General features: G+C 32.0%; 1 protein-coding gene across 1 annotated transcript in view; it reads right to left on the bottom strand.

Annotated features, from left to right (window-relative positions):
- The window catches only part of LOC126879950 (dnaJ homolog subfamily C member 13), a 91,934-nt gene that overhangs the window by 31,574 nt on the left and 35,398 nt on the right, over positions 1 to 24,962 (bottom strand). Inside the window, exons 12-20 of the mRNA XM_050643342.1 lie at positions 24,055 to 24,260; positions 21,986 to 22,145; positions 21,364 to 21,630; positions 20,817 to 20,995; positions 13,870 to 14,179; positions 12,595 to 12,746; positions 8,259 to 8,460; positions 7,329 to 7,517; positions 729 to 864 (exon numbers count right to left, since the gene is read on the bottom strand). Coding sequence (XP_050499299.1) covers positions 729 to 864; positions 7,329 to 7,517; positions 8,259 to 8,460; positions 12,595 to 12,746; positions 13,870 to 14,179; positions 20,817 to 20,995; positions 21,364 to 21,630; positions 21,986 to 22,145; positions 24,055 to 24,260 — 1,801 coding nt within the window. The remainder of the gene's footprint in view (positions 1 to 728; positions 865 to 7,328; positions 7,518 to 8,258; positions 8,461 to 12,594; positions 12,747 to 13,869; positions 14,180 to 20,816; positions 20,996 to 21,363; positions 21,631 to 21,985; positions 22,146 to 24,054; positions 24,261 to 24,962) is intronic.

Raw genomic sequence — 24,962 nt, 5'->3', positions numbered from 1 at the left:
GCATGTTTGTTAAAACAAAACAAACATGTTTGTTTTGTTGTTATTTTTTTTAACCCTCTAGATTTAAGTAATTATTGTATATTATAATTGAAAAAAAAAGAAAAAAAAAAGAGAGAAAAAAAAAACAAAAAAAAAAGAGTAAAAAAAGAGAAAAAAGAGAAAAAAAAAACGAAGAAAAAAAAACTAAGAAGATGTAAACCTCCGCGAAGTTGAATCGGGTTTATGTCTTAGCGTATTAAAAAAAACATATTAAAAATATAAAATATATATATATACAAAAAAAATAAATATATACAAAAAAAATATTTACATCCAAAATAATGTATTTATTTAGATAGTAGTATGTTAGTTTATTATGTACATATATTTAGAGTTAAAAATACAAAAAAATTCCTCTGATTGAAAAAAAAATATTTGTTTTTAAAATAAAATGTCTGGCCAATTGGCTCAGCCAAGGGCATCAAATTCACACAAAAAAAATTAGTTTATTTAAATAAAATATAAATAAACTGTTTAAAGTATATTGATTTCGTTGAAATCATATAATAGAAGTATAACTTCTTACGTGCGTACAAAGTACACACACATTCTTTTTTTTTTTAATTTTTATTTTTTAATATTTTTATTTAACAAATTTTATCCAACAAATATGCACATGCCTCTGTTTGATTGCCACGATCTTTAAAAATATTTATATTTATAACTACCTATTGCTTTTGGTTTCTTACCTTCAGAATATCGTCTGAATAAAATACTTTGAGTTTGTAATACCAGCACAATATTATTTGGATTGGGCCCATTACCTGTCCAACTAGTTCGACTACATAAAAATTCATAAGCTTCGTTCACTTTTTCAAACATTTCCTAAAAATATAAAGCAAATATTAGTGCCTCCTTATGATTGAATTTCATACAGTGAAACAAGTACAATGCACATTTCAGTGAACATTATACAAGGAAAGACAGAAGGGCGAAGATCACGAGAAAGATCCTCAACATGATGGATCGGCCACATGATGGATCGACCAAATTACAGGAGTATGCAAAAGGAAGGTATGCTAGAAGAAGATTGAAACAGGAGGCAACCTCCCTAGGAACTCCTTTTACACTAAAAGAACTCCAAGATGGTATGAACAGGTTAAAAACGGGAGAGCTGCAGGTGTGGATGATATATGCAGTGAACAAAGAAAGCATCTAGGCCAAGGACAAAAAAAAACTGGATCCTGCAAGTCTACGGTGTGATTCATTAGTGGGGTAAAAAGCTCAATAGATCCGCTATAGTAATAGATAGCAATAAAAGTTAATAACAAAAATTGTAGCCAACTTTGAGCTTCACATTACAAAATTAGTTAGAATGTTACAGGGTGTTCGATAACATAATGGCAGATCAAATTTATGTTTTTTTAAATGGAACACCCTATATTTTATTTTATATTCGAAATCCTGTTAACTTCTCCATCACAAAAATATAAAGGTTTGTTATGTTATACAGGGTATTTACAAAGTTATAGTTATAGTCATAGTCATACTTTATTGATCCTTTAAGGAGGGGGTATGGTTTGAAATATTTAAATTTTTTTATTATTTCAAATAAAATTGCATACTTTCAAGAATACTCTCTGAAAATTTCAAAATAATCGGAGTAAAATTACCAGAGATACAGGGTGTTGAATATCCCTACCTTCGACTCGCTTTGCCGCGGCTTCGCGCCAGCACGCCGGAGCGTAGTGAGAAACGTTAAACAACTGTTCGCCTTCTCTTTTGTAGATTACTCCCCAATTTAAAATACATATTCCAATGTTCATCACTTTACGATTTGGCAGACAAATAAGAAGATGAAGATGCAATGTCAAAACTTTAAACGCATTTTTCTCCAAACTGCTTTTTCAAATGCGGTGGACATTGTAACTGAAAAACTACTCGGCCGATCTACCTCATATTTTGCACAGATTTTCTTTAGACATTTCATGAGGTAACAACGTCGAGATATTTTTCGTTTTGTGCTTATTTTTTGTTCAACAATATTAAATCTGTTGGTTTTCACAAAATTTTTATCAAAAATTTCGTATTCTTGACTTTTGAGTGATACCAAAAATTCAAAAATCATTAAAAATAAAAAAACTCGACGTTGTTACCTCGTAAAACTCATAACCTAATAAAATCTTTTTGAATTTTTTGTTTCGTATAATCCAGTGATGAGTTCTGATGTCCACCGCAAAATCCATTTTTTTTTTAGCTGCCTGCCAAAATTTGTCGCCAATGGCTTATATTTCAATATTTTGGATTGAATTTTTTCTTAAATATTCTTTGAATTGTACTTAATGTGTTTATTTAATTTAAAAATAAAATAATTCTACCATAGTTTCGAAAAAAATTCACAAAAATGTGCTTGATATGTTGATTTCAAACCATACCCCCTCCTTAAGACATTCAAAATAAATGTATAGGATACGTCAATACAGAATTCAGTATAAAAAAAAACATCAATGTGTATAATACAATATTCACAGTGTAACAAAATTGACAAAACATAAAATATATAAAATAACATTGTTACACGTAAAATATGAAGCTACTGCAGTTTGTCCTCCAGATATTCATTTATCGAATAATATGCTTTTTTATGAGTAAATCTTTAACATTTTTTTTAAATTTAGTGGAGAGTGGTATTTCTTTCACAGCTTTTGGCAAATGGTTGTATAAGGTCAGACCCATATATCTGAAGCTATTTTGAAATTTGGATGTTCTGTGTTTAGGAACTCGTAAAGATTCAGCACTTCTTGTATTGTAATAGTTACCACAGCTATTTCTCAGTCGGAATTATTATTTTTAATTAGTTGGTTTGATTTAGATGAGCATGAGACATGACAGTTCAAATAAAACACTAGATAACTATAGAGAATATAATGTCAACAAAATTTTAAGTCCCTTTTTACATACAAATATTAATTTTGATTTCAATAGTTTATAAGAACAAAAGTAAGTAATTAATTTAAAAAAATAAACCAGAACCAGCTGTTTCCTTCACATAAATATAAAAATCATTGTATTTTAGTCCCCTTTTTAGACCCCTTAACCCAATCTAAATTGTACCTTGTTATTTCTTGTTTTCTCCCATAAAATAAAATAAAATCTATTACCGTCCTTATTTTCTTCAATAAAAAAAATCATTTGCCTGGATAAACACACTGCAATCTTCCTTAAATTTTGTCAAAATGTCAAAAGGTTAAACGTCAAATATCGAACTTCTAAATAAATCTGCCAAATGTATTATTTCCAATATACTAAATAAATGTAAATCTGGTAAATAAATGTACTTCTATTACTTCTTTAAAGCCTCAGGATCGATAAATACATACAATTACTGAATACCGGAACACCCTTTAACATACAAAAGGGTCTATTACACGACTCTCAGCCTGGCCATTAATAAACATCGAATTAATCTCTAGAGGATTTTCCAAGACAAATCTTTACGTGCCCCAAATTTCCAGCACACCAACGGATACCTCAATAAGAGAATTCCCAGTACATCCCACCAAAGGATTGAAAAAGTACCATTTCAATTAAAAAAACTGGGAATCCAAATCGCCGACCAGGCTTCAAGTGCTTTCTCAAAAATGTTTATTGAAAAGAATGAACGTTGTTGATTTGCTAACAAGGCGTTCAAAAACAAAAACTCTACAACAAAAATCTTCTCTCACTGACTCACACAAAAAGCATATACATCCAAACATAAAAATTATACATCCTCCAAGGACAAAATAATCGGTTATAAACAACCAAAACTCAACAAACGTTACTACTAAATTTTCAACCGTAATATAGTGATTGTCTGCATTTACTGGAAATGTATTTATTTCCTCTTTTACATAGAGTAAACATTTATAGATATATAGGCAGTAGAAAGTTAAAATTTGATGTTTAATAAAAATTGGTTTACAAGATTGTTGATAATCCAAATTAAAAATTTCACGGATAATTTTTTTTTTTTGGGTAATGAACACTTTGGCACTATCTACTGAGTTCCCCCATAAAATTACATTATAGCACATGTGGCTGTAAGCAAGGCTATAATAAACGTTTATTAATGCCGATATGGGTAGTGTGTTTTTAATTCTAGATATAGCATAAAAAGCTTTATTCAATTTCATGTTCACTGAATTCACTTGCTCTGACCATTTCAGATTACAATCAATGAACAGGTGTGGATGATATATGCAGTGAACAAATAAAGCATCTAGGCCAAGGACAAAAAAAAACTGGATCCTGCAAGTCTACGGTGTGATTCATTAGTGGGGTAAAAAGCTCAATAGATCCGCTATAGTAATAGATAGCAAGGCCAATTTGTATGAAAATCGTAACAAGTTCAACTCCCTGTATAAATAAAAATAAGCACAACAGCAATGGTTTATTAATGCCATATTTTTTTATTTATTGTCAAAATTTTCAAGAATTATCGACATTGCTAATTTCCTTTATATCAAATACTGGGTGAGTCAAAACGCAAGTACATACATTATGTTCTCAGTAATGTTAAATGGAACACCCTGTATTTTATATCATTATTGAAAAGTAACATTACCGTACTTTAATTTTTATAGAACATTCCCTATGTTCAAATTTATTAGTTTTTGAGATATTTTCATTTTTCAGAGCAAATTATTTAAGGTGTCTAAATTTATCTAAATTTTAAGTAAGCCATGACTGAATTGACAATTGACGATTACTGATTATCAATCCGGTAATCAATGTAACAATGTACCAAATAAAAAAATAAAAATAATTTATTAGTAATACATTTTACAAAAAACAAACAACCACAACATGCAACATTTTTGAAACAATTAAAAACTACTTTTTTATGTAAATAATAAAGAAAGAAAATTAGTAATACGTTTTACAAAAACATACAAAAACACAAAATACAACACTTTGTGAAGACAATTAAACACTACTCTTGTATGTAAATGTAACAATGTAACAAATAAAGAACGAAAAAAATAAATTATCAGTATCTAATACATTTTGCAAAAAAACATGTTTGAAAAAATTAGAAGCTACTTTTAATAAAATATTTTTAATATTTAATTACAAAAGGTGTTCAAAATTACCTCCTAACACATTTATGCACGCCTAAAAACGATCATTGAATGAGCTACTTACTCTACGAAGCATTTGTAAATTAACACATCGAAATACACTTTGTATTCTATTTTTCATCTCATCCCTTGTTGTTGGAGGTATTTTATAATGTTCATTATTAACGTAATCCCAAAAAAATCAGTCCAGTTTATTAAACTCTGGTGATTTGGGTGGCCACGCTACTGGTCCATCAAAAAATGAAAATATCTCGAAATTTAGACATAGGGAATGTTATCCAAAAATTAAAGTACGGTAATGGTACATTTCAATAGTGATATAAAATACAGGGTGGTCCATTTAAAATTACTGAGAAAATAATGTACTTGCGTTTTGACTCACCCTGTATTTGATATAAAGAAAATTAACAATATCAATCATTCTTGAAAATTTTGACAATACGTAAAAAAATATGGCATTAATAAACCATTGCTGTTTTACTTATTTTTATTTATACAGGGAGTTGAACTTGTTACGATTTTCATATAAAATTGGTTATAACTTTGTAAATACCCTGTATAACATAACAAACCTTAATATTTTCTGATGGAGAAGTTAACAGGATTTCGAATTTAAAATAAAATATACGGTGTTCCATTTAAAAAAAACATAAGTTTGGTCTGCCACTGTGTTATCGAACGCATCTTATCGAATCTTAAATAATTTTATAATGTGAAAAGCTCAAAGGTGGCTAAAGTTTTTGTTATTAATTTTTATTGCTATCTATTACTATAGCAGATCTATTGAGTTTTACCCCACTAATCAATCACCCTGTATAATACTTGATGCAAAACCTGCAAAATTCCAAAATCATGGAGTGAAATCTAAAGTAATAGCCTTGTTAAAACCAGGAAAGGATCCAGAAAATCCCGAGTAGCTACAGACCTATTTTGCTGTTGTGTCACTTTTTCAAACATATACAAGAGACTCATCCTCGCCAGAATAGAAGAAAATGTCTACAAGCACCTCATCCCACAACACGGAGGATTCAGACCCGGCAAATCTTGCACCGGTCAAGTCCTCGCACTAACAGAACACACTGAAGAGGGCTTTGAAGAAAAACTTATAACAGGGGCTGCTTTCGTAAATTTGACAGCAGCCTAAGACACAAAGAATTGCTCCGAAAATTATACGATACTCTCAATGACCACCATCTGGGTAAGTATACATCTAACTACTGGATTTTTCCTTGATGATTTGATGGATAGACACTAATTAGATTTGACTGTACATAATTTGTAATTGTGATTTTGTAATTGTAAGTAAGAATTGAAAAAGAAACATCTGAAGAAATGGAAATAAAGAGAGGAGCCAGATACTCTGGAAGATGAAACAGTCGGCATAAGAGTAAATGGAGTCTTAGTTAACAACATCAGTAATGCAGATGATACAGTAATAATAGCCGATAGTTTACAAGACCTGCAAAGACTCATGAATAAAATAGTAAGGTGTAGTAGGGAGTATGGACTCTCTCTCAATATCAAAAAGACGAAGTTTATGAAAATTAGTAAAAACAACCATAATACTAACGAAATCTTAATAGTAGAGGGCCAACAGATCGAAATAGTAAAAAAGTACACTTACCTAGGAACACTTATAACAGAAAATAATGACTACACTGCAGAAATCAAAGTCAGAATCGAAAGAGCACGATCTAATTTTATGAAAATGAAAAAGGTCCTATGTAGCAAAGATTTAACATTAGCTCTTAAAGTACGCCTAACAAAATGTTACGTATACAGTGCACTATACTATGGAGTGGAATCATGGACGTTAAATGTAGAGACAATGAGACGACTTAACGCCTTTGAAATGTGGACCTATAGAAGAATTATGAGGGTTTCCTGGGTAGATAGAGTTACGAACAAAGAAGTACTGAGAAGAATAGGTAAAGAGAAGGAAGTTGAACTTACAATTAAAGAAAGAAAACTACAGTATCTCGGACATGTGATGCGGGCGCATCCTGCGACTCATAATGCAAGGAAAGATAGATGGCAGAAGAAGACGAATTTCATGGCTGAAGAACCTGAGAGAATGGTTTGGATGCAGCTCAAAACAACTATTTAGAGCTATTGCCTCAAAAATTAAAACAGCTATGACGATTGCCAACCTCCGTAGCGGAGATGGCACCTGAAGAAGAAGAAGAAGAATTTGTAATAATTATCTTTAGAAATGCCTGTACTTACTCTTCCTTCTGGATTTTTATCAGGATGGTACTGCTGAGCTAACTTGTAATAAGCTTTCCTTACAGTAGCTTCATCGTGATTATTGTCATTAAGCCCAAGAGTTTGATACGCGTCATGCAATGTCATTAACGGAGGTTTCTTTTCTACCTCCGATCTCCAAGCTTCCAGTGTGTCCTTCAACAGTCGAACCTAGAAAACAAACAAACAAAGCTATGGTAGGGGAGCAAAGTATGCTAAATTTGCAGTCACTCGAGCGTTATGGGGACCTATTGGGTTGTGATTATTAGGTCGTAAAACCAAAAAAAGTTTAGTAAAATTTTCCATTTGAGTGGGGACTTTCCATTTTTTAATTTAATTTTCCATTTCCAACAATAGTTTTTCCGATTATAGCGCTATCTATCTATAATTCGAAAAAATGTCTCAAATAAAAGTTGCTTATTTTTACGTAAAGAATTCAAATCTGCAATAAAAATTTGGGGTCCCATTTAAGATTTTAAAGTAACCACCCACCCCACCTCCGTGGGGGGTCGTGTTTGGTACCATTCGATAGATTTCTCAAAAACATTTTGAAAGTGTATATGTTTGAAATATTCGCTTTTTTTGTGAAACTTTTTGACTCGCCCATTTCCTTACAGCTCAAATCGTCAGATTTTTGAAATATACACTCTTTTGCATGTACTTAACTTACCTTACCTTAATCTCATAATTTCGAGTATTTTTAAGAATAGATTTTTTTTTTCGGCCCCCTTAACGAACTTCCCTGTGTTAAGAGCCAATATATGGTAGAGGTACATCTGCAGGGTACCAGGTTTCTCCCCATATGATAATCTGACGCGCTCGAGTAACTGCAAAAATCCCCGCTTGGGCTCCCCTAGTAGCATCAAAGATTAAAAGGTGGAAATCTAAAAATTTAAAAGAACTTGAACTTACTGCATCTGGAATAGGCCACTCAGGGAATTTGTGAGTATCACACAGATGGCGTAGGTAAAATATGTTACAAAACAGTTCATGTTCTAACTGTGGATATCTAACGGCGGGTATGGGAATGTAGTGATATCTGACCATAGTATGACTACGTAAACGAGGGGTAAAATCTGCAATGTGAGCTGCCACTTTTTCTATCAGCATCCGCCTAAAACATAAAAATATAGATAACACTCTCTCTATAACGAACACGTGTATTACGAAATTTCGCATATAACGAGGTGCACTAGATGTCCCATGAAATTCCTATTGAACTATAACATTTCTATAACGAGGAAAAATGAAATCGAAGAATATGTTTCTTTACCTGTTTTTGGTGTGGTGATGGCCATAAATAAATACCATAACTGCCTGTATACAGGAATGACCAACATCTGTGTGCTTATTGAGACCAGTGCTGTAATAGATTCCACCGCCGGTAATAAACTTCTTCCTTCTTGTTTATCTATCGACCGATATTAAATATTGTAGGAAATTTACAATTTACGATGGCCAAATTTCATTGTTGAGGTCGACCATCCACACCTAATAAACTACGTAAGAGGCATCAAAACATTTCAGTGGTGGTGGTATGCACAATATTATTGTCTGATATAACGAGATCCGCTTATAACGAGGTAATTAGTCTCGTTATAGAGGGAGTCTACTGTAGTAGGTACTGTAACGCCAAAACTGCCTATCAAATATTTGTGTGGCGTTCGATGACCTACCAATATCAAAGCGTGTGGAGCCTAATCGAACAATCTAGATGACGACGCGTAGTCTGACTTCGATGACCCACCAATCGAGAAATTTCTACGAGGATCGAGAACCGATTCACAAAATATATAAATAAAGAACGATTTAGATTTTAGACGGTCGAAATTATAAGTTCATATAGTAAGTAATAAACAAAAATGCATATATTAAAAATTAAATACATGAAAGATTACCCATGAACGATCCCATCAATCACTTATTTTGTATTTGCTGTCTTTTTCTATAAATAACAAACGTTTGCTGTAGAAAAAGACACCAAATACAAAATAAGTGATTGATGGGATCGTTCATGAGTAATCTTTCATTTTTCCGACTGTAGTTGCGTTTTTAACGTAAGTGAGTTTAAGAAAGTGTTAAAATATCTGTAAAATAAAGACTGTAAATAAATTAAAGATAAAATCATTACATTGGTGTCGAAGGGGATATTTAAATAAAAGTAAAGGATTTGACTGTGCTCAAATTTTGACTTTTGAAGCTGGGTACTGTCTCTTAAATCATATACAGTGAACGCCACGCTACTAGATACATGGGTAGGTGCCTAACTGCTATGCTTATGGGCTAATCCGGTCCGTTCTCAGATGTGACTTTCATCTCTGTCATGTTACTGTCAAGAAACTATTCAAAATAATTCTTTTTTCACACAAAAAATGCATTAATAGTATTGTTATAGTCTGTTTGCTAAACTCAGACCCAACTGGCTACATATTTTAGTCGATAATTTGTTTGTTTTTTGCCAATTTTGCAAAAATTGGCGAAATTACTAACCATTTAGTGATTATTAACTATTTAGTAATTATTTTTTGCCAATTTTACTAAAATTGGCAAAATTACCGACTAAAATATCTAGAACGTTGCGTCTGAGTTTAGCGAACAGACTATACTCTGCTTTAAAATAACTTAAATAAAACACCAAGAATATTACAATACTTTAAAACTTACACAATTTTAACAAAATGACAACTATAAGTGTCAAATACAGCTGATTTATTAATTGTCAACTTTCTATGTTAATATTCAGTTTCTATACGTTTTCTGACGTTTTAAACGTCACTAGACATAAAAAATAAACATTGCAACAAGTGAAGGGTCTAGGACTGTAATAGCTCAATGTTCCTATGTGTCTAGTAGGGTGGCGGTTACTGTATAATGATTATTAGTGACGCCATATATACAGGGTGCGCCAAACCTCTGGTTTTCTTTGATTATGGCTAAATTATGGGATATACAAAAAAATGTTTTTAACAAAATAATGTATATCGACGCCGTCTATAATTTAAAATTATTTTAGATTATACAGGGTGCGTCAGAACGACGGTAGGAACCAAAGTTTTGTTTTTTTAAATAGAACACCCTATGTATTAAATAATTTTTGAATATATTTTTTAAAAATATTAAGAATTATTAGAAGGTATTATAGGCCTAAAGTTAACAATTTTCGAAATATTTACACTTTTATTGAGAAAAATGGTAATATTCAAAGGGCTGTGAATTAGGCTTTCAAGGTAATAAAATTTTTTATGACATGTCAAAGTTTTTTTAGTATACTGTTATTTTTAAATAAATTAACATATTTGACATATATCCATAAAATATACAGTGTGATCACTATTTGCAAATATCAAATTTTCTCATTTTTTTTAAACAGGGACACCCTGGGTATTGGCTTTTGTAGTAAATATTACAACCTTTCTTTTGGTATAAGGTTGTATGTACCTAGTATGTTTCGTTTTGAAGATATTTAAAGAAAACTATAGACGTTACCTTTTTGCGGATTTTTTATTAAAACATTTTTTTGCAAAAAAAAATAATTATAATCTTGTTTTAGAAACATACATTAAAATATTAAATATGAAAATAAAAACGTAATTAAAGTTTAAAATAAATCGTATACTAGTACAATTATATTGAATTTAATATCTTAAAATTATTTTACAAAAAATATTTTACCATACTAATGAATGCATAAATTAGTTACTAAATTAAATAAACAACTAAATTTGATATCTAACCTAGTAATTTTTCTACCACAGCAACTTTCTTGCACCAAATTAATTGTTAGTTATATTGTATTTACGAGTAAGATCAGTTAAACTTTTAATTTACCTTTTAAATTTACTTACATCTTGAGAACATAATTATAAAGTATGCTTTGAAACAAATAAATGTTAAATGTATCAGCCAAATTATTAATATAAATAGGTGTCACAAAAACTGGTGTCACAAAAGCTGGTAATTCTTTTGTAGTTAAAATTTTTGTAACAATTTTTTATATTTTAAATTTTAATTTTTCAACCGAACAATTGGTGAATATGACATTTGTTATGGGCGAAACCATTAGAAATTATTCCCAGCTTTTGTGACACGACTACATAGATACTATTTACTTCATAATATTATACTTCTATAACGTTCATTTGTTTCAAAGCATACTTTATACGTTCTCAAGATAAATTAAAAAGTTATTAACTGATCTTACTCGTAAGTACAATTTAACTATCAAAATTGGGTACAATAAAGTTACTAGGGCAGAAAAATTTCTAGGGTAGATTTTAAAATTGGTTGTTTAATTTAATAATTAATTTATCCATATTAATTACTTATTAGTATGGTAAAATATTGTTTGTAACATAATTTTAAAGTTATTATATTCAATTAAGTTGCACTTGCATACGTTTTATTTTAACCTTTAATTACGTTTTTATTTTTATCTTTGATATTTTAGTGTATGTTTCTAAAATCAGATTATAATTTTTTTTGCAAAAAAATTTAATTAAAATTATCGCGGATATAAAATATCCGCGAAACGTAAAATCTATAGTTCTTTTTTAAATATTTACAAAACCAAACATGCTATGTACATAAAACCTTATACCAAAAGAAAGGTTGTAATATTTACTACAAAATGCAATACTAATATACAGGGTGTTCCATTTAAAAAAATGAGAAAATTTTGTATTTGCAAATAGTGATCACACTGTATATTTTATGGCTATAAGTAAAAGATATTAAATTATTTAAAAATGATACTATATTATAAAAACTTTGACCTACCACTTAAATTTTTTATTACTTTGGAAACATAATCCACAGCCCTACAAATATTACCATTTTTCTCAATAAAAATGTAAATATTTCGAAAATTATTAACTTTAGGCCTATAAGACCTTATACAAATTTTTCATATTTTAAAAAAGTATATTCAAAAATCATTTAATATATAGGGTGTTCCATTTAAAAAAAATACAACCTTGGGCCATACCGTCGTTCTGACTCACCCTGTATAATTAAAAATTATAGACGGTTTTGATATACATTAGTTTTGTTAAAAACATTTTTTTGTAAATCCCATAGTTTAGCCGTAATCAAAGAAAACCAGAGGTTTGGCGCACCCTGTATGTCAACCCGTGACATGAGTGATATGGTATATGTTAGGCTCTATTATAAGAAATTTAATTATTTTTGTATCAAAACATCTTCGTAACCTCATACATACTTTGATGGCCATGTTCAACATTTAACCTACCTCATTTCAGAATTCCAAATTGCTTCTGGCGTATCAAACTCCCCTAGGTAGATTTGGGCAAATCTTTCAGCCTCATAATTTTCTAAATAATGTATCATTGCTTCGGGAAGAAGCCTTCCTAAAATACTCTTCTGTATAATCGGTGATGCTTCCTAAAAAATAAGGATTAAAGAAGTAAACAAATATAAAAATCAAAGGAGCAATGAAAGTTATTAGAAATTAAAATTTAAAAATTCCCATAGGATTACATAAATGTACAGAACGAACGTTTTTGGAATTATCAGTCCATAAATAATATAAATAAAATTAGTAGGTATAAACAAATTAAAAAATAATTGGAAGATGAAGTTTTCAATCCTAATAGCATTATTAATATTTAAAAATATTAAAAATATTACTAAAAGATTTTTAAATTGAAAACTTATTGGTCCATTTCCTTGGTAACACCTCCATGGCTTCTAAAATTTGCAAGCCAAATGGATGCTGAAGCGAAGAAGACAAGAGGGAATTCAAAAACTTACAATTCACGACCCCGTCTGTTCAGCTTCTAAATTCCAACAGAAAATGGGCCTAGTTACTCAAAGGAGTAAAGACCAATATAACAATAAAATAAAAATTTCATTTTTAATTCAGTTGCAATGCGAAGGCAAAACAATCTCTCATCGGAGAGAACGTAGGCTTCTTCTCCATATTCTAACCGATCAGTACCGAGAGCTTTTCCCACCCATTGCAACTGAAGTGAAAATATTAGGTGACTAGCGTCATCTGGCAGTTAAAAGATGAAGTTTTTTCAATCCTAATAGCATTATTAATAATATTTAAAAATATTACTAAAAGATTTATAAATTGAAAACTTATTGGTCCATTTTGATCCATTGAAATTTTTATTTTATTTTTATATTGGTCTTTACTCCTTTGAGTAACTAGGTCCATTTTCTGTTGGAATTTACCAGCTGAACAGACGGGTTCGTGAATTGTAAGTTTTTGAATTCCCTCTTGTCTTCTTCGCTTCAGCATCCATATGGCTTGCAAATTTTAGAAGCCTTGGAGGTGTTACCAAGAAAATGGACCAATAAGTTTTCAATTTAAAAATCTTTTAGTAATATTTTTAATATTTTTAAATATTATTAATAATGCTGAATGCAACTGAATTAAAAATGAAATTTTTATTTTATTTTTAAAAAATAATTGTAAATAAATTGAAATAAACACTAAATAAATTAAGTGTTACATTCATTGCAATAGTTTGGTTACAATTGAGCAAAAAACAATTACCTCCTCAGTTTTAAACGCTTGCTTCAAATGTGTTAGTTTTAAAAACCTCGCTACAGGCAACACATTACTACCCGTATACATCATAATAAAGTAAAACACACCAGACGTGTATAGTTTGGACATTTCTGGATTATCTGTCATTACTTCGCACAACAGTGTAGCCACCTTTTCAACTAAGATAGGATCAAAAGTAAGCAGCAACTGTACGATATTTGGCAAGGTTGCCTGATCCGACAACAGTCTTTTTACTTTGGGTAAAGGTCTTATCACAGCGTCGTCTGCATCTCGACTTGGAAAATACTGACACATTCTGAAATGAATAAAATATTACATTTAATTACGATAAAACAAATGAGAGAATAGTAAAAATATCTAGTCAAATGTCCTAGCATACGTTATAAACATCACATGTTTGTTGAAGTTATACTTCTTTAGGCGCAATAGAGAGTGAATTTTTATTATTCTGCGCGCATGCGCACAGAGACAGTATGTTATTCGTTGCTAAGGTCCGGTTTCACCAACAACAAATAAATCAATGAATAGTTATTCGTCGAATAAAATTTATTAGACGTTTATATTTATATTTTGTTTCAATATAATTTTTTTTTTTTTTTTTTTGGTTTATTGGCTTTGGGAAGAACCCGTTTTGCCACGAAAATTTATAACATTTAAAAGACTATACATATAACTGAACACAATTTGGTACAAATACAATTTTTACAAATCTGTACATATAAATACAGTAACTGAATACAATTATTTGGTACAAATACAGTTTTTACAAATCTATACATATATATTTAATACCTAACTGAATAAAATTTGGATTGGTTGATACAGACCTAAAAGTTGAGGAAATTATAAGCGTCTCCTCGTACGACCTAAAAAGTTACAAAAAATAGCTCTTACTTCGGGATTATGGATGCACTCCAGCATAACGGAAAGATAATTTTGAGGAAACGGGATTTTTAGTTTCGTTAGTTCCGTAATAAGGTAAGAGGTGGCATTAGAGTTATGACCGCATTGAAAAATCCAGTGATTAAAGTCGTCAAAACTGTCACTGCAGTCACAGAGGGGGGATGTGGCCAATTTCATCTTATAAAGCTTAGAGTTGACTGCTCCGTGTCCAAAGAGGCACCTAATGTATTTGGTGTTAATTTTTCTATTGGGATGGCTTCTTTTAGCAAGCTTTGTAGAAGGAAGTGTTGGAAAAAGCGTGCAGTACTGAAATGCATTGTTAGATCTAATTGTTGTCCATTTGTCTGCCCATTTAGTTCTTAAGTTTTGCTTACATATAGATAATGCGTCTTGTAGCGTTAATTCGGGGGCTTGTTTACCATCAGTGATAGCTCTTTTTGCCAGTTTGTCAGCTGTTTCGTTTCCAGTTATGGAGGAATGCCCTTTGGCCCATATGAAGAATGTATTTATCTGTTTATAATCTAAGGCTCTTAAGGTTGTCAAAATTTCCACGATTATTGAGTTATTGTATATGGAGGTAACCGGGTACACCAGAGCTGATAAAACAGATTTCGAATCCGATATTATAGCCAAGTTTGACAAGGGTAGCAGTGAATTGTTTGCCCAATCCAAAGCCTTAAATATAGCAAGTGCCTCTGCTGTAAAGATTGTAGAGTTTTTGTTTAGTTTAAACAACAAACTTTCGTTTGTGTTTTCCCTGTACACTGCACATCCTGTTCCAGTAGGGGATTTGGATCCGTCTGTAAAAAATTTATGTACATTACCTAATTTCTCTAATTCTATTTGCATAGATATGTTATTAATTGCTGGGTTATCATTATATTCTGGAAAAATAATATTTGGTTGTGTAAGACATATATCGAATTTAGCCGTGAAGAACGGCAAACCAGAATCATCACGTAGTTCGATGTTTGAGACTGTTGCAAATGCATCAGCTAGAGGGGGACAGTTTCTGTTATGCCAGTATTTATTAGTGTAGCTATATGCAGTTAAGATGCCTAAATTTTTAATAAGGTCGTTGTGTGTAAATCGTTTTTGTTTAACGACGAATTTTTCAGCTAGTAACTGTCGTCGAAGTTGCATGGGGGGTTCGCCACACTCTGCAAGGAGAGCAGCTGTGGGAGTGGATTTAAATGCACCAAGAACAATGCGTAGAGCCTTGAACTGTACCCTATCTATTTGTGAAAGTCTGGAATTAGTGGCTGATCCATACAAGAAACAACCATAATCTAGGATAGATCGAGTGTACGCTCGGTAGAAAATCAAGTTAATGTTAGGGTCAGCGCCCCAATGATATCTGTTAATTGCTCTTAGGATATTAAGACTTTTTTCACTTTTCTTAATGCATCTTGATATGTGATCAGACCAGGTCAGTTTGCAATCAAATGTGATACCCAAATATGTGTATGTTTTGCAAACAGGTATAGTGTGATTTTGAATTGTAAGGCTATTAAGTTCTGGCAATTGGTGTCTGGTAAAAAATACAATAGCAGATTTATGAGGTGATATTTCAAATCCCTGTTCAGGAAAGTATTTAAAGCAGCAATGCACTATATACTTAAGATTACTAACACATTGAGAGTAGTTTTTATGAGTAGTGTATATAGAAAAATCGTCAGCATATTGTAAAATTCTTGCGTTCATACCAAGGTTGTGAACATCGAGGGTATAGATATTAAATAGAAGCGGGCTCAACACCGACCCCTGTGGCAGACCAGAGTTAACCTCTCTAGGACCTAGAGTATTTGTATTGTATTTTATAAAGATCTGTCGTCTGAGGAACATATTAATAAGAACAAATGCAAATTGTGGTGGTATATGGATGTATGTTAACTTTTCATATAAACAATCCAACATCACGCTTTCATAAGCACTAGAGATATCTAAAAATAAGGCAGCTGAATAATGGTTTTCTGAAAAAGCCAACTGAATTTCCGTTGCAAGATTGGCTGCACAGTCGAGAGTACCTTTACCTCGCCGAAAACCAAACTGGGATTGAGGGAGGATGTTATTATTTTCTAACCACCATTCTAATCTGAGTTTGATAATTCTTTCCAAAGTTTTTAATACACAAGACATTAGAGAAATGGGTCGCAGAGCTTTGTTGTCACTGACCTTAGGAATAGGAATAATTAGACACTGTTTTAGTGAGGGGTAATCCGTATCTCCTGAAAGTATATTGTTATATATTTTGCAAAGAAAGTGTTTCGCCGAGTCAGGGAGCTTTTTAATCATCATGTAATTGATGCCATCTAAGCCTGGAGCAGTAAGTTTTGACGATTTGATATTAAGTTCTAACTCTCTTAGTGTAACTGGGGCTAGAAGAGAATGATCATGATTACTGGTGGGTGTGTAGTGAATGTAAGGACTAACAAAACTTGGAGCTAATTTATGAAAAAGTATTTCCGCCTTATCTTCTTCACATGGTTGGATATCATTTTTCTTCTTTTGAAATCTATTGATCCGGCGCCAAATTTCCGAGGGATTTGAATTCCTATTAAGTTGAGTACAATAGTCTGCCCAAGCCTGTTTGGCTTTCAATTTGAAGGTTCTTTTGCATAGCGCATCTATTTTTTTTACATTGATATAATTTGAAGTTATCATATTGCGCTTGTACGTTTTGTAAGCTTCCTTCCTTTGGGTAACTAACTGTTGACATTCCTCATCCCACCAAGGGGGATGAGGAGCCTTTTTAGGAGAGAAGGGGTAAGTTTTTTTAAGAGCTGAATCCGCCGAGGATGTCATTGAATTGGTGATAAAGTTAATCATTTCGTTAGTATTGTTGAAAAGCGGAATCTCGGAGAAATCTTTATCAATTTTTGTTTGAAACAATGCCCAATCAGCTTCTCGCATAGACCATTTATGAATGGGGGTAATATTAATATTATCAATTCTGAGTTGTTGTAACACAAATGTGATAGCATAATGGTCAGAGCCATACGTATCTGCTTTAACAGACCAAGAGAATTGTGAGCTAAAGTTGGACGAAATGAGGGTAAGATCAACACATGATGGAGGAGAGCCAGGGGCAGATACTCTGGTAGGAGATCCGTCATTTGCAATGATAAAGTTGTCGAAGTATTCTAAAGCTTCCATGAGTATGTTACCGCTATGATCATTGTTTATAGAGCCCCAGGCTCCATGATGGGCGTTAAAGTCGCCACCAATAATAAAATTATGCGGAATTTGTTGAAAAAGAGAAACATAGTCGTTCACTGTGACTGCAATGCTACCTGGACGATAAATACTAACCACAGATATTTTGGTGCCATTGACATCAATATCAATGCCACAAACTTCAATATTTTTATTAAATGTTTGGTTGAATACTATATTATTGTATTTAATATTATTAGAGATAATTATGCTAACACCTCCACCTCGTTTATTACGTCTATCTTTTCTAATAATATTAAATCCCTGTAAGGACATTTCATACTTAGGTTTGTACCAAGTTTCCGAAATAAGAGCTATATCAAAGTGTTCTTCTGTAAAAAGTTGCGTAATAGAGTTTTTATTAGAGTACGCTGATCTAGCGTTCCACTGGACAATTTTTAAACCGGCCATATCAGGTAAAGAAATGTTTAATCACGCTGTTAATTATATTTTCTACATCTTGTATAGAGGGAACTGAACTATTAATCGCAGGGTTTCGAGCAGGAATGTCTGAAAAGAAATTATTGATTGAATCCTTCAAAGTAGTAGCGAATTCATTTTTAAGATGTTCATCGTTATTTTTAGATACATTTTTATTATAGTTTCCGAACTGGAATACGGGGCTAGCACAAAAGCTAAATTCGCTTGGAGCGGTAATAAGCGTAGGAGACGATGGGTGTATTTTTCGTTTTTTTCTAGTAGAAGCTGCAGTATTTGAAATATTTGCAATGGAAGGCAAATGTTTTGATGAGCTTTGAGCAATATTGGAATAGGTATTTGGCCTGGAAACTAATGAAGGGAATTCAGTAGTGGATGACAGTAACGGAGCAAATCTGTTTTTTTGAACAATACTAGTGTAGGCAGGATTGTCAATAACTTTTTCGGCCTCTTTGAAAGAAATATTAAGGTGTGCCATTGCTTCCTTAGTTCGTTTTTGTTTTTTATACTCTGAACAATCTCGATTTGTCGAGTTGTGTGAATTAGAGTTACAAAAAATGCAGAAGTTATCACATTGAGTGCATTCGTTATCATTTTCTTTGCCGCAGTTTCGGCATTTCTTTTTTCCTTTACATTGAGATGCAGAGTGACCGTAACGAAGACAATTGTAACACTGCATAACAGGATGAACGTACGTGTCTACAGGACATCTCACTTTATTTATATAAATAAATTGGGGAATTTTGTTCCCTGCAAATGTGACAATTATCATTTGACGGGGGATTTTTTCAATCACTCCGTCTTTTATTACTTTTCGAAACATTCTTTGAACCTTACGAACAGAACACTCTGATTTTATAACTTTAACAAGATCATTTTCAGTCAGATATGTATCGACCGATCTCACAATACCTTTTTTTTCAGTTAAATGTGAGGGGATATAAGCTATCAGTTTATTGTCTTTGAATACCGAATTTTCCACTAATTTGTTCGCAACTAACCCTGAATTAACTTCAATTTTAAGTCTGTTACGACCCACGCTACTAATTTCTAAGATCGATTTTTCGTATTCCGAAAGTGCTAACAGTTTTTCACCAAGTCTCATTGGATGCAATCTTCCCACATTCAAAACTTCGTGTTCCACAAAAATTAAGTACGGACCTGTATCTCTTGACGTCAATCGATTATTAATGGAAATATCGCGTCTGAAAGACTGGTTTGGCTGGTCTAAATTACTTGCTGTTGTTGTTAATGAGCTTTTATTGTTATCATTATCTGCTGGCAAAAATTTGATTTTTGTCCCCTGTTGCAATATTATTCTTATCGGCTTCTGTAAATCCACGAAAACCATCTTGATTAATATTTACATTTGAATCGTCGAGTTCCATGCCATCCAGAACCCTGATATCCTCGATTCTTATATTTGAAGATCGCGGCGGCTTCCCGCCGCCAGGTGAAGTTCCCGACATCCGTCCCAGACAGAAGTCGGATTTTTAAGTATAATTTCCCAGGACAAATTAAGTAATGAATCGACTTACTTGTAGAAATCCAAAAAACTTAACCAAATAAATGAGTAAAAGGTAAACAAACTGTGTATTTTTTGCGGCAATTAGTGAATCGACTTTTAAATCAAACACGTCTAATCACTAAGAGATTTGATAGACGACTGAATATAATTTTGATAATTTAAAGTTAAACTGGCAAATTTACTTTCTTATAAATATTTACAGCGAGATTAACTTGCCAATTTATTCGAAGAGTAAGTATTTATTTGATAAATAAGCAAAATTATTCTTATTTAACGTTAGTAAAATGGAGAAATGTCAGTTTATTGGTCGAATAACTTTATTCAGAGACTACTATTTGTCGGTGAAACTTAATAAGACTTATTTTATTAATTAGAATAAGACTTATTTTATTAATTTATCAAATAAATACTTACTCTTCGAATAAATTGGCACGTGAATCTCGCTGTAAATATTTATAAGAAAGTAAATTCGCCAGTTTAACATTAAATTATCAAAATTATATTGAAACAAAATATAAATAATATAAACGTCTAATAAATTTTATTCGACGAATTGTATATAATTCATTGATTTATTTGTTATTGATGAAACCGGACTTAAATCTTTTAAGTTATGTATGTATCAGTCCAAAAAAGTTGTGGAAAAAGTATATTAGTATTTATAGTAAATATATTTATTATAATCTTTGTGTCTTTGGATTTGTCTTCCTCGGGAGTAAGATAATACGTATTATTATACTTTTATAAACATCTTTTAATATTTCACTTCGTCTATTTGTTACGTGGATACGAAACATTTTTTCAGGTAGGATAAATACTTTTAAAATTGTGTATTATGGATACTTACTTTATTAAAATATTTAATATATACGTCGCCAGCTCACTTTCGTTTAGTACTGGCGAGCCTTTGGCTAAAAGGTACCATTTCAATTGAGGTAGCTGGGATAGGGGTCGCCATCCGGTAATGCCCATTGCCCAACATCGAGTTTTGTGATTGATTTTTCCTTTTTCGTACAAGTCTTTCATCTAAAATATAAACATAATTCAGTTAAAACGCCTTATTATCTTCCGAAAATTAGTTTTTCTGAAAGAGTGCAATTGTTTGTAAAGATTCGACGCTGAATTGCAGAAGCGGCCTCATTTGGCGAAGAAAAGAGTGCTCTTCCACCATGACGTCGTCGCCACAACCAAATTGGTCTAATTGGGCGACGAACTGCTGCTCCATCCACCGTATTCTCCAGATTTGATCCCGTGTGACTTCCTTTAATTTCACATCGATTATGAAGGTTTATTTTGCACACATCGAAAATACATACTTTTCATACGGGTGACAAAGATGGAGCATAAGACTACTTATACGACATAAAACAGAAAAAATTAACAATCAGACTCACCTCACTGAACGAAACGGGTCCTTCCCTCCCTTTATCACGATTGTAATACCATTCTTTTTCTTCGGCAATTTTCATACCAGGACCAGCTTCGATGACATTGGTTTGAGTCGGTATCATGGCTCTTGATGTGTGTAGATGTGCTAATGTCATTAGGTCCACTAAAATTTGAACGCCTCCTACATCGAGAATATCTCTGACGTTTCTGTGATGTAATATTAACTTTTCGATAAACACTATTAATCTATCCCTCTCTAAACGATCGACACACTGAAAAAAATGTCAAATATATAAAACTGAAAGTGATTAATAAAAAAATCATGAAGATTTCAAATTTAATGTTGCAGTGTTGCCAGATTTATAAGTTTGGAGCCAATTTTAATGAGATATGGTTTCAGCAAGACGGAGCTCCAGCTTATTTTTGTGTAAATGTTCGGCATTATTTAGATCAGACTTCTCCCAGACAACAGATTGGTAGATTAGGTAGTATTGCATGACCTCCTCGTTCACCCGATTTGTATCCTAAGGATTATTTTTATTAGACATTACAAACATCAAATTTCAAATCTTCATATTGCAAAATAGGTGTATCCCCGTAAACTAATTAATACAACGAGATACTTACCCTTTCTAACATTCCTACGATATACTTAGTATCACTGAACGGTCCGATATCTTCAAAATATCTCCCATAAACTATCGACATGGCTTGGAGGCATAAACATTTCATTTCAACTTTATTAGTTAACAAAAACCTATGATATAAGTCATTAAAAAATTCATATCTGAAATAGAAGAAACATCCCTTTTAAAAGAATCTACAGAACACCGAACGAGTTTTTACGTGGACAGACATGCGTCACTTGTAAATTATACAGACCGTTTAGTTTTTAATTAGATATAAGAGGCTGAAGGAAGCGCTAAAATTGGCAACATTGCTGTATACTATAAATTTATTTTTATTTGTTAAAGATGTTCCAAATGAAACAGATAACGAAAAAGTGCGGAGAATATAGGCTAATAAGTCTAGTAAGCCATGCATTACAACTTTTTTTTTAAATTATACATAGCAGAATATACAAGATATGCGAAGAAGAATACAAGACACAGTTTGGATTCATGAAAGGCGTAGATACGAGAAATGCACTCTTTAGTCTACAGGTATTATTCCAAAGATGCAAAGATATGACTTGCGATATTTACACCTGCTTTGGGGACTACCAAAAAGCGTTTGATAAAGTTCAACACCGAAAAATGATGGATGTTCTAACAAAAGCCCAAATGGTTGATAAAGACCGGCGTATAATAAAAAATTTATACTGGAACCAATCAGTCACAATAAGAACAACTCTTGGAGATAAATCGATGGAAGCCATTCAGATTCTGCGAGGCGTTAGACAAGGATGTATACTTTCACCTATATTGTATTTAACCTATATTTAGAGGAAATATTTAGTGAAGCCTTGAAAAATTGCGAACATGGAATACTCCTAAATGGAGAACACCTAAGCAACATACGCTATGTAGTCGACACCGTTATTTTTGCAGACAGTTTGAATAGTTTACAGCAACTAATAAACAAAGTAAATGAAGTAAGTGAAAGATTTGGACCACAAGTAAACATATCAAAACTAAATTTATGGTCATCAACAAAAATAATATAAATTTAGAGATGTTCAACTGCTTATCAAGAATACAACAGTGAACCGAGTAAAACAGTATACCTACTCTTGGAAAAATAGTAAATGAACAATGGGATCACTCACAAGTAAAATGTAGAATAGAGAAGGCTGGGAGTGCATTCAAGACATGGCCAAACTCTTTAAAAGCCACAACCTTAATTTGGAGATAAAAGTAAGGCTCCTACGATGTTATATCTTCTCAATATTATACTACGGAGTTGAATCCTGGACACTCACTGAAGCGATGGACAAGAAACTTGAAGCCTTCGAGATGTGGCTATACAGGCGAATCCTAAGGACATCATGGACGGACAAGATAACCAACGAGACAGTACTATGACGAATGGTGAAAGAAAGAGAAGTAATGTTTACGATCAAAATGAGAAAGTTAGAATATCTCGGACACACAATGAGAAACGGCACTAAATACAGATTACTGGAAAATAATCCTTCAAGGCAAGGTATTCGGAAAGCGAGGAATTGGTAGAAGAAGAATATAGTCAAAAAACCTGAAAAAATGGTTATCCACAACTAATATATTTCAAGCATCAGATAATAAAATAATTACAGCCAGAATGATCGCCAATATTCCAAACGAATAGGCACCAAAAGAAGAAGAAAGATGTTCAAAATCTATCTACTCGTTGCAATAGTAACAGTATGTTATTAAAATCATTTTATCATTTTTTCTCTTTTCTCGATTATTAGGTTTTATTGCATTGTATATAAATTATTGTAATCACTGAATACATAGTGAAAAAATAATCCTATTAATTAAATTAGTGAATAGATGCATGTAATGATTGTCCAAAAATATTAAAAAACTAAACGAAATAGCTATCTCTATTTTGCTGATGAAATTGATACTCAGGCGACTAATACAACTTACTAATGTTTACGTCTATCGCGCAGTGTTGTCATTTAAAGCGTGTATATCTAATTTAAATGTAAACAGTCTGTATCATATAATGGTAATTTAAATTATTTGAAGTTTATTTATATTACTACTTACGTTCTACGAATTGGAGAATCATCGTCATTAATTTCTAATAACAGTCTTAAGTAATAATCACCAATTTTAACTTCATCAGCAAGACAGGCATAATTTACTTCAAATTCTTGATGGTTCCAAGCTACAAGAGTCAAATGTGCTAATTCTCTGTCTGACGAGAAATTCCGTACTTCCGCTTCTAAGGCACTTCTCAATTCTTCTCTAGTCTAAAAAATAGCCATTACATAAACACATCTGACATGGTGTAGGACGTGTATATGAGCCATATTATTAAAATAAAAAAAAATGTTTGTAAAAGGTATATTTAAAAATATACCTAAAAAGGGCTACATCAAGACAACAAACGTTTTCGGAATAAAAATTCCATCATCAGGTTTTAAATTCAACACAGCATGCCTGAGCCAGCAAAATAATAGGGTCAATACCCTTTAAAGTAGTTAATGTTTACAAAGATTGTACATAGTGTTGTTTTAAAATTAGGATGTTTTAAATGTTCCTAGATTTAACTTCACGCAACATATAATTATGCCCCACGTGGGTTGCAATGTCCAGAGGGTGAACCTCTATTGACGGACTTCACCATCTGGACATTGCAACCCACATGGGGCAGAATTATATGTTGCCTGAAGTTAAATCTAGGAAAATTTAAAACATCCTAATTTTGAAACAACGCTATGTACAATCTTTGTAAACATTAACTATTTTACACTATTATATTGACACCATTGTCTTGATGTAGCCCCTTTTAAGGATATTTTCAATATACCTTTTACAAACAAATTTTATATTTTTTCCATATTATTATTTTTCGACCACTTTTGTAGGGGGTCCCGGATTTTTACTAAATTTTAGTATATTATTGTACCTTAAAAAATTGCCTATAGCTATACTTTTAGCCCTCTAGGTGC

Source organism: Diabrotica virgifera, chromosome 2 (genome assembly GCF_917563875.1).
Source record: "Diabrotica virgifera virgifera chromosome 2, PGI_DIABVI_V3a".
In the NCBI taxonomy this organism is placed as follows: Eukaryota; Metazoa; Arthropoda; class Insecta; order Coleoptera; family Chrysomelidae; genus Diabrotica; species Diabrotica virgifera.
This window is presented reverse-complemented; position numbering and strand designations above follow the sequence as displayed.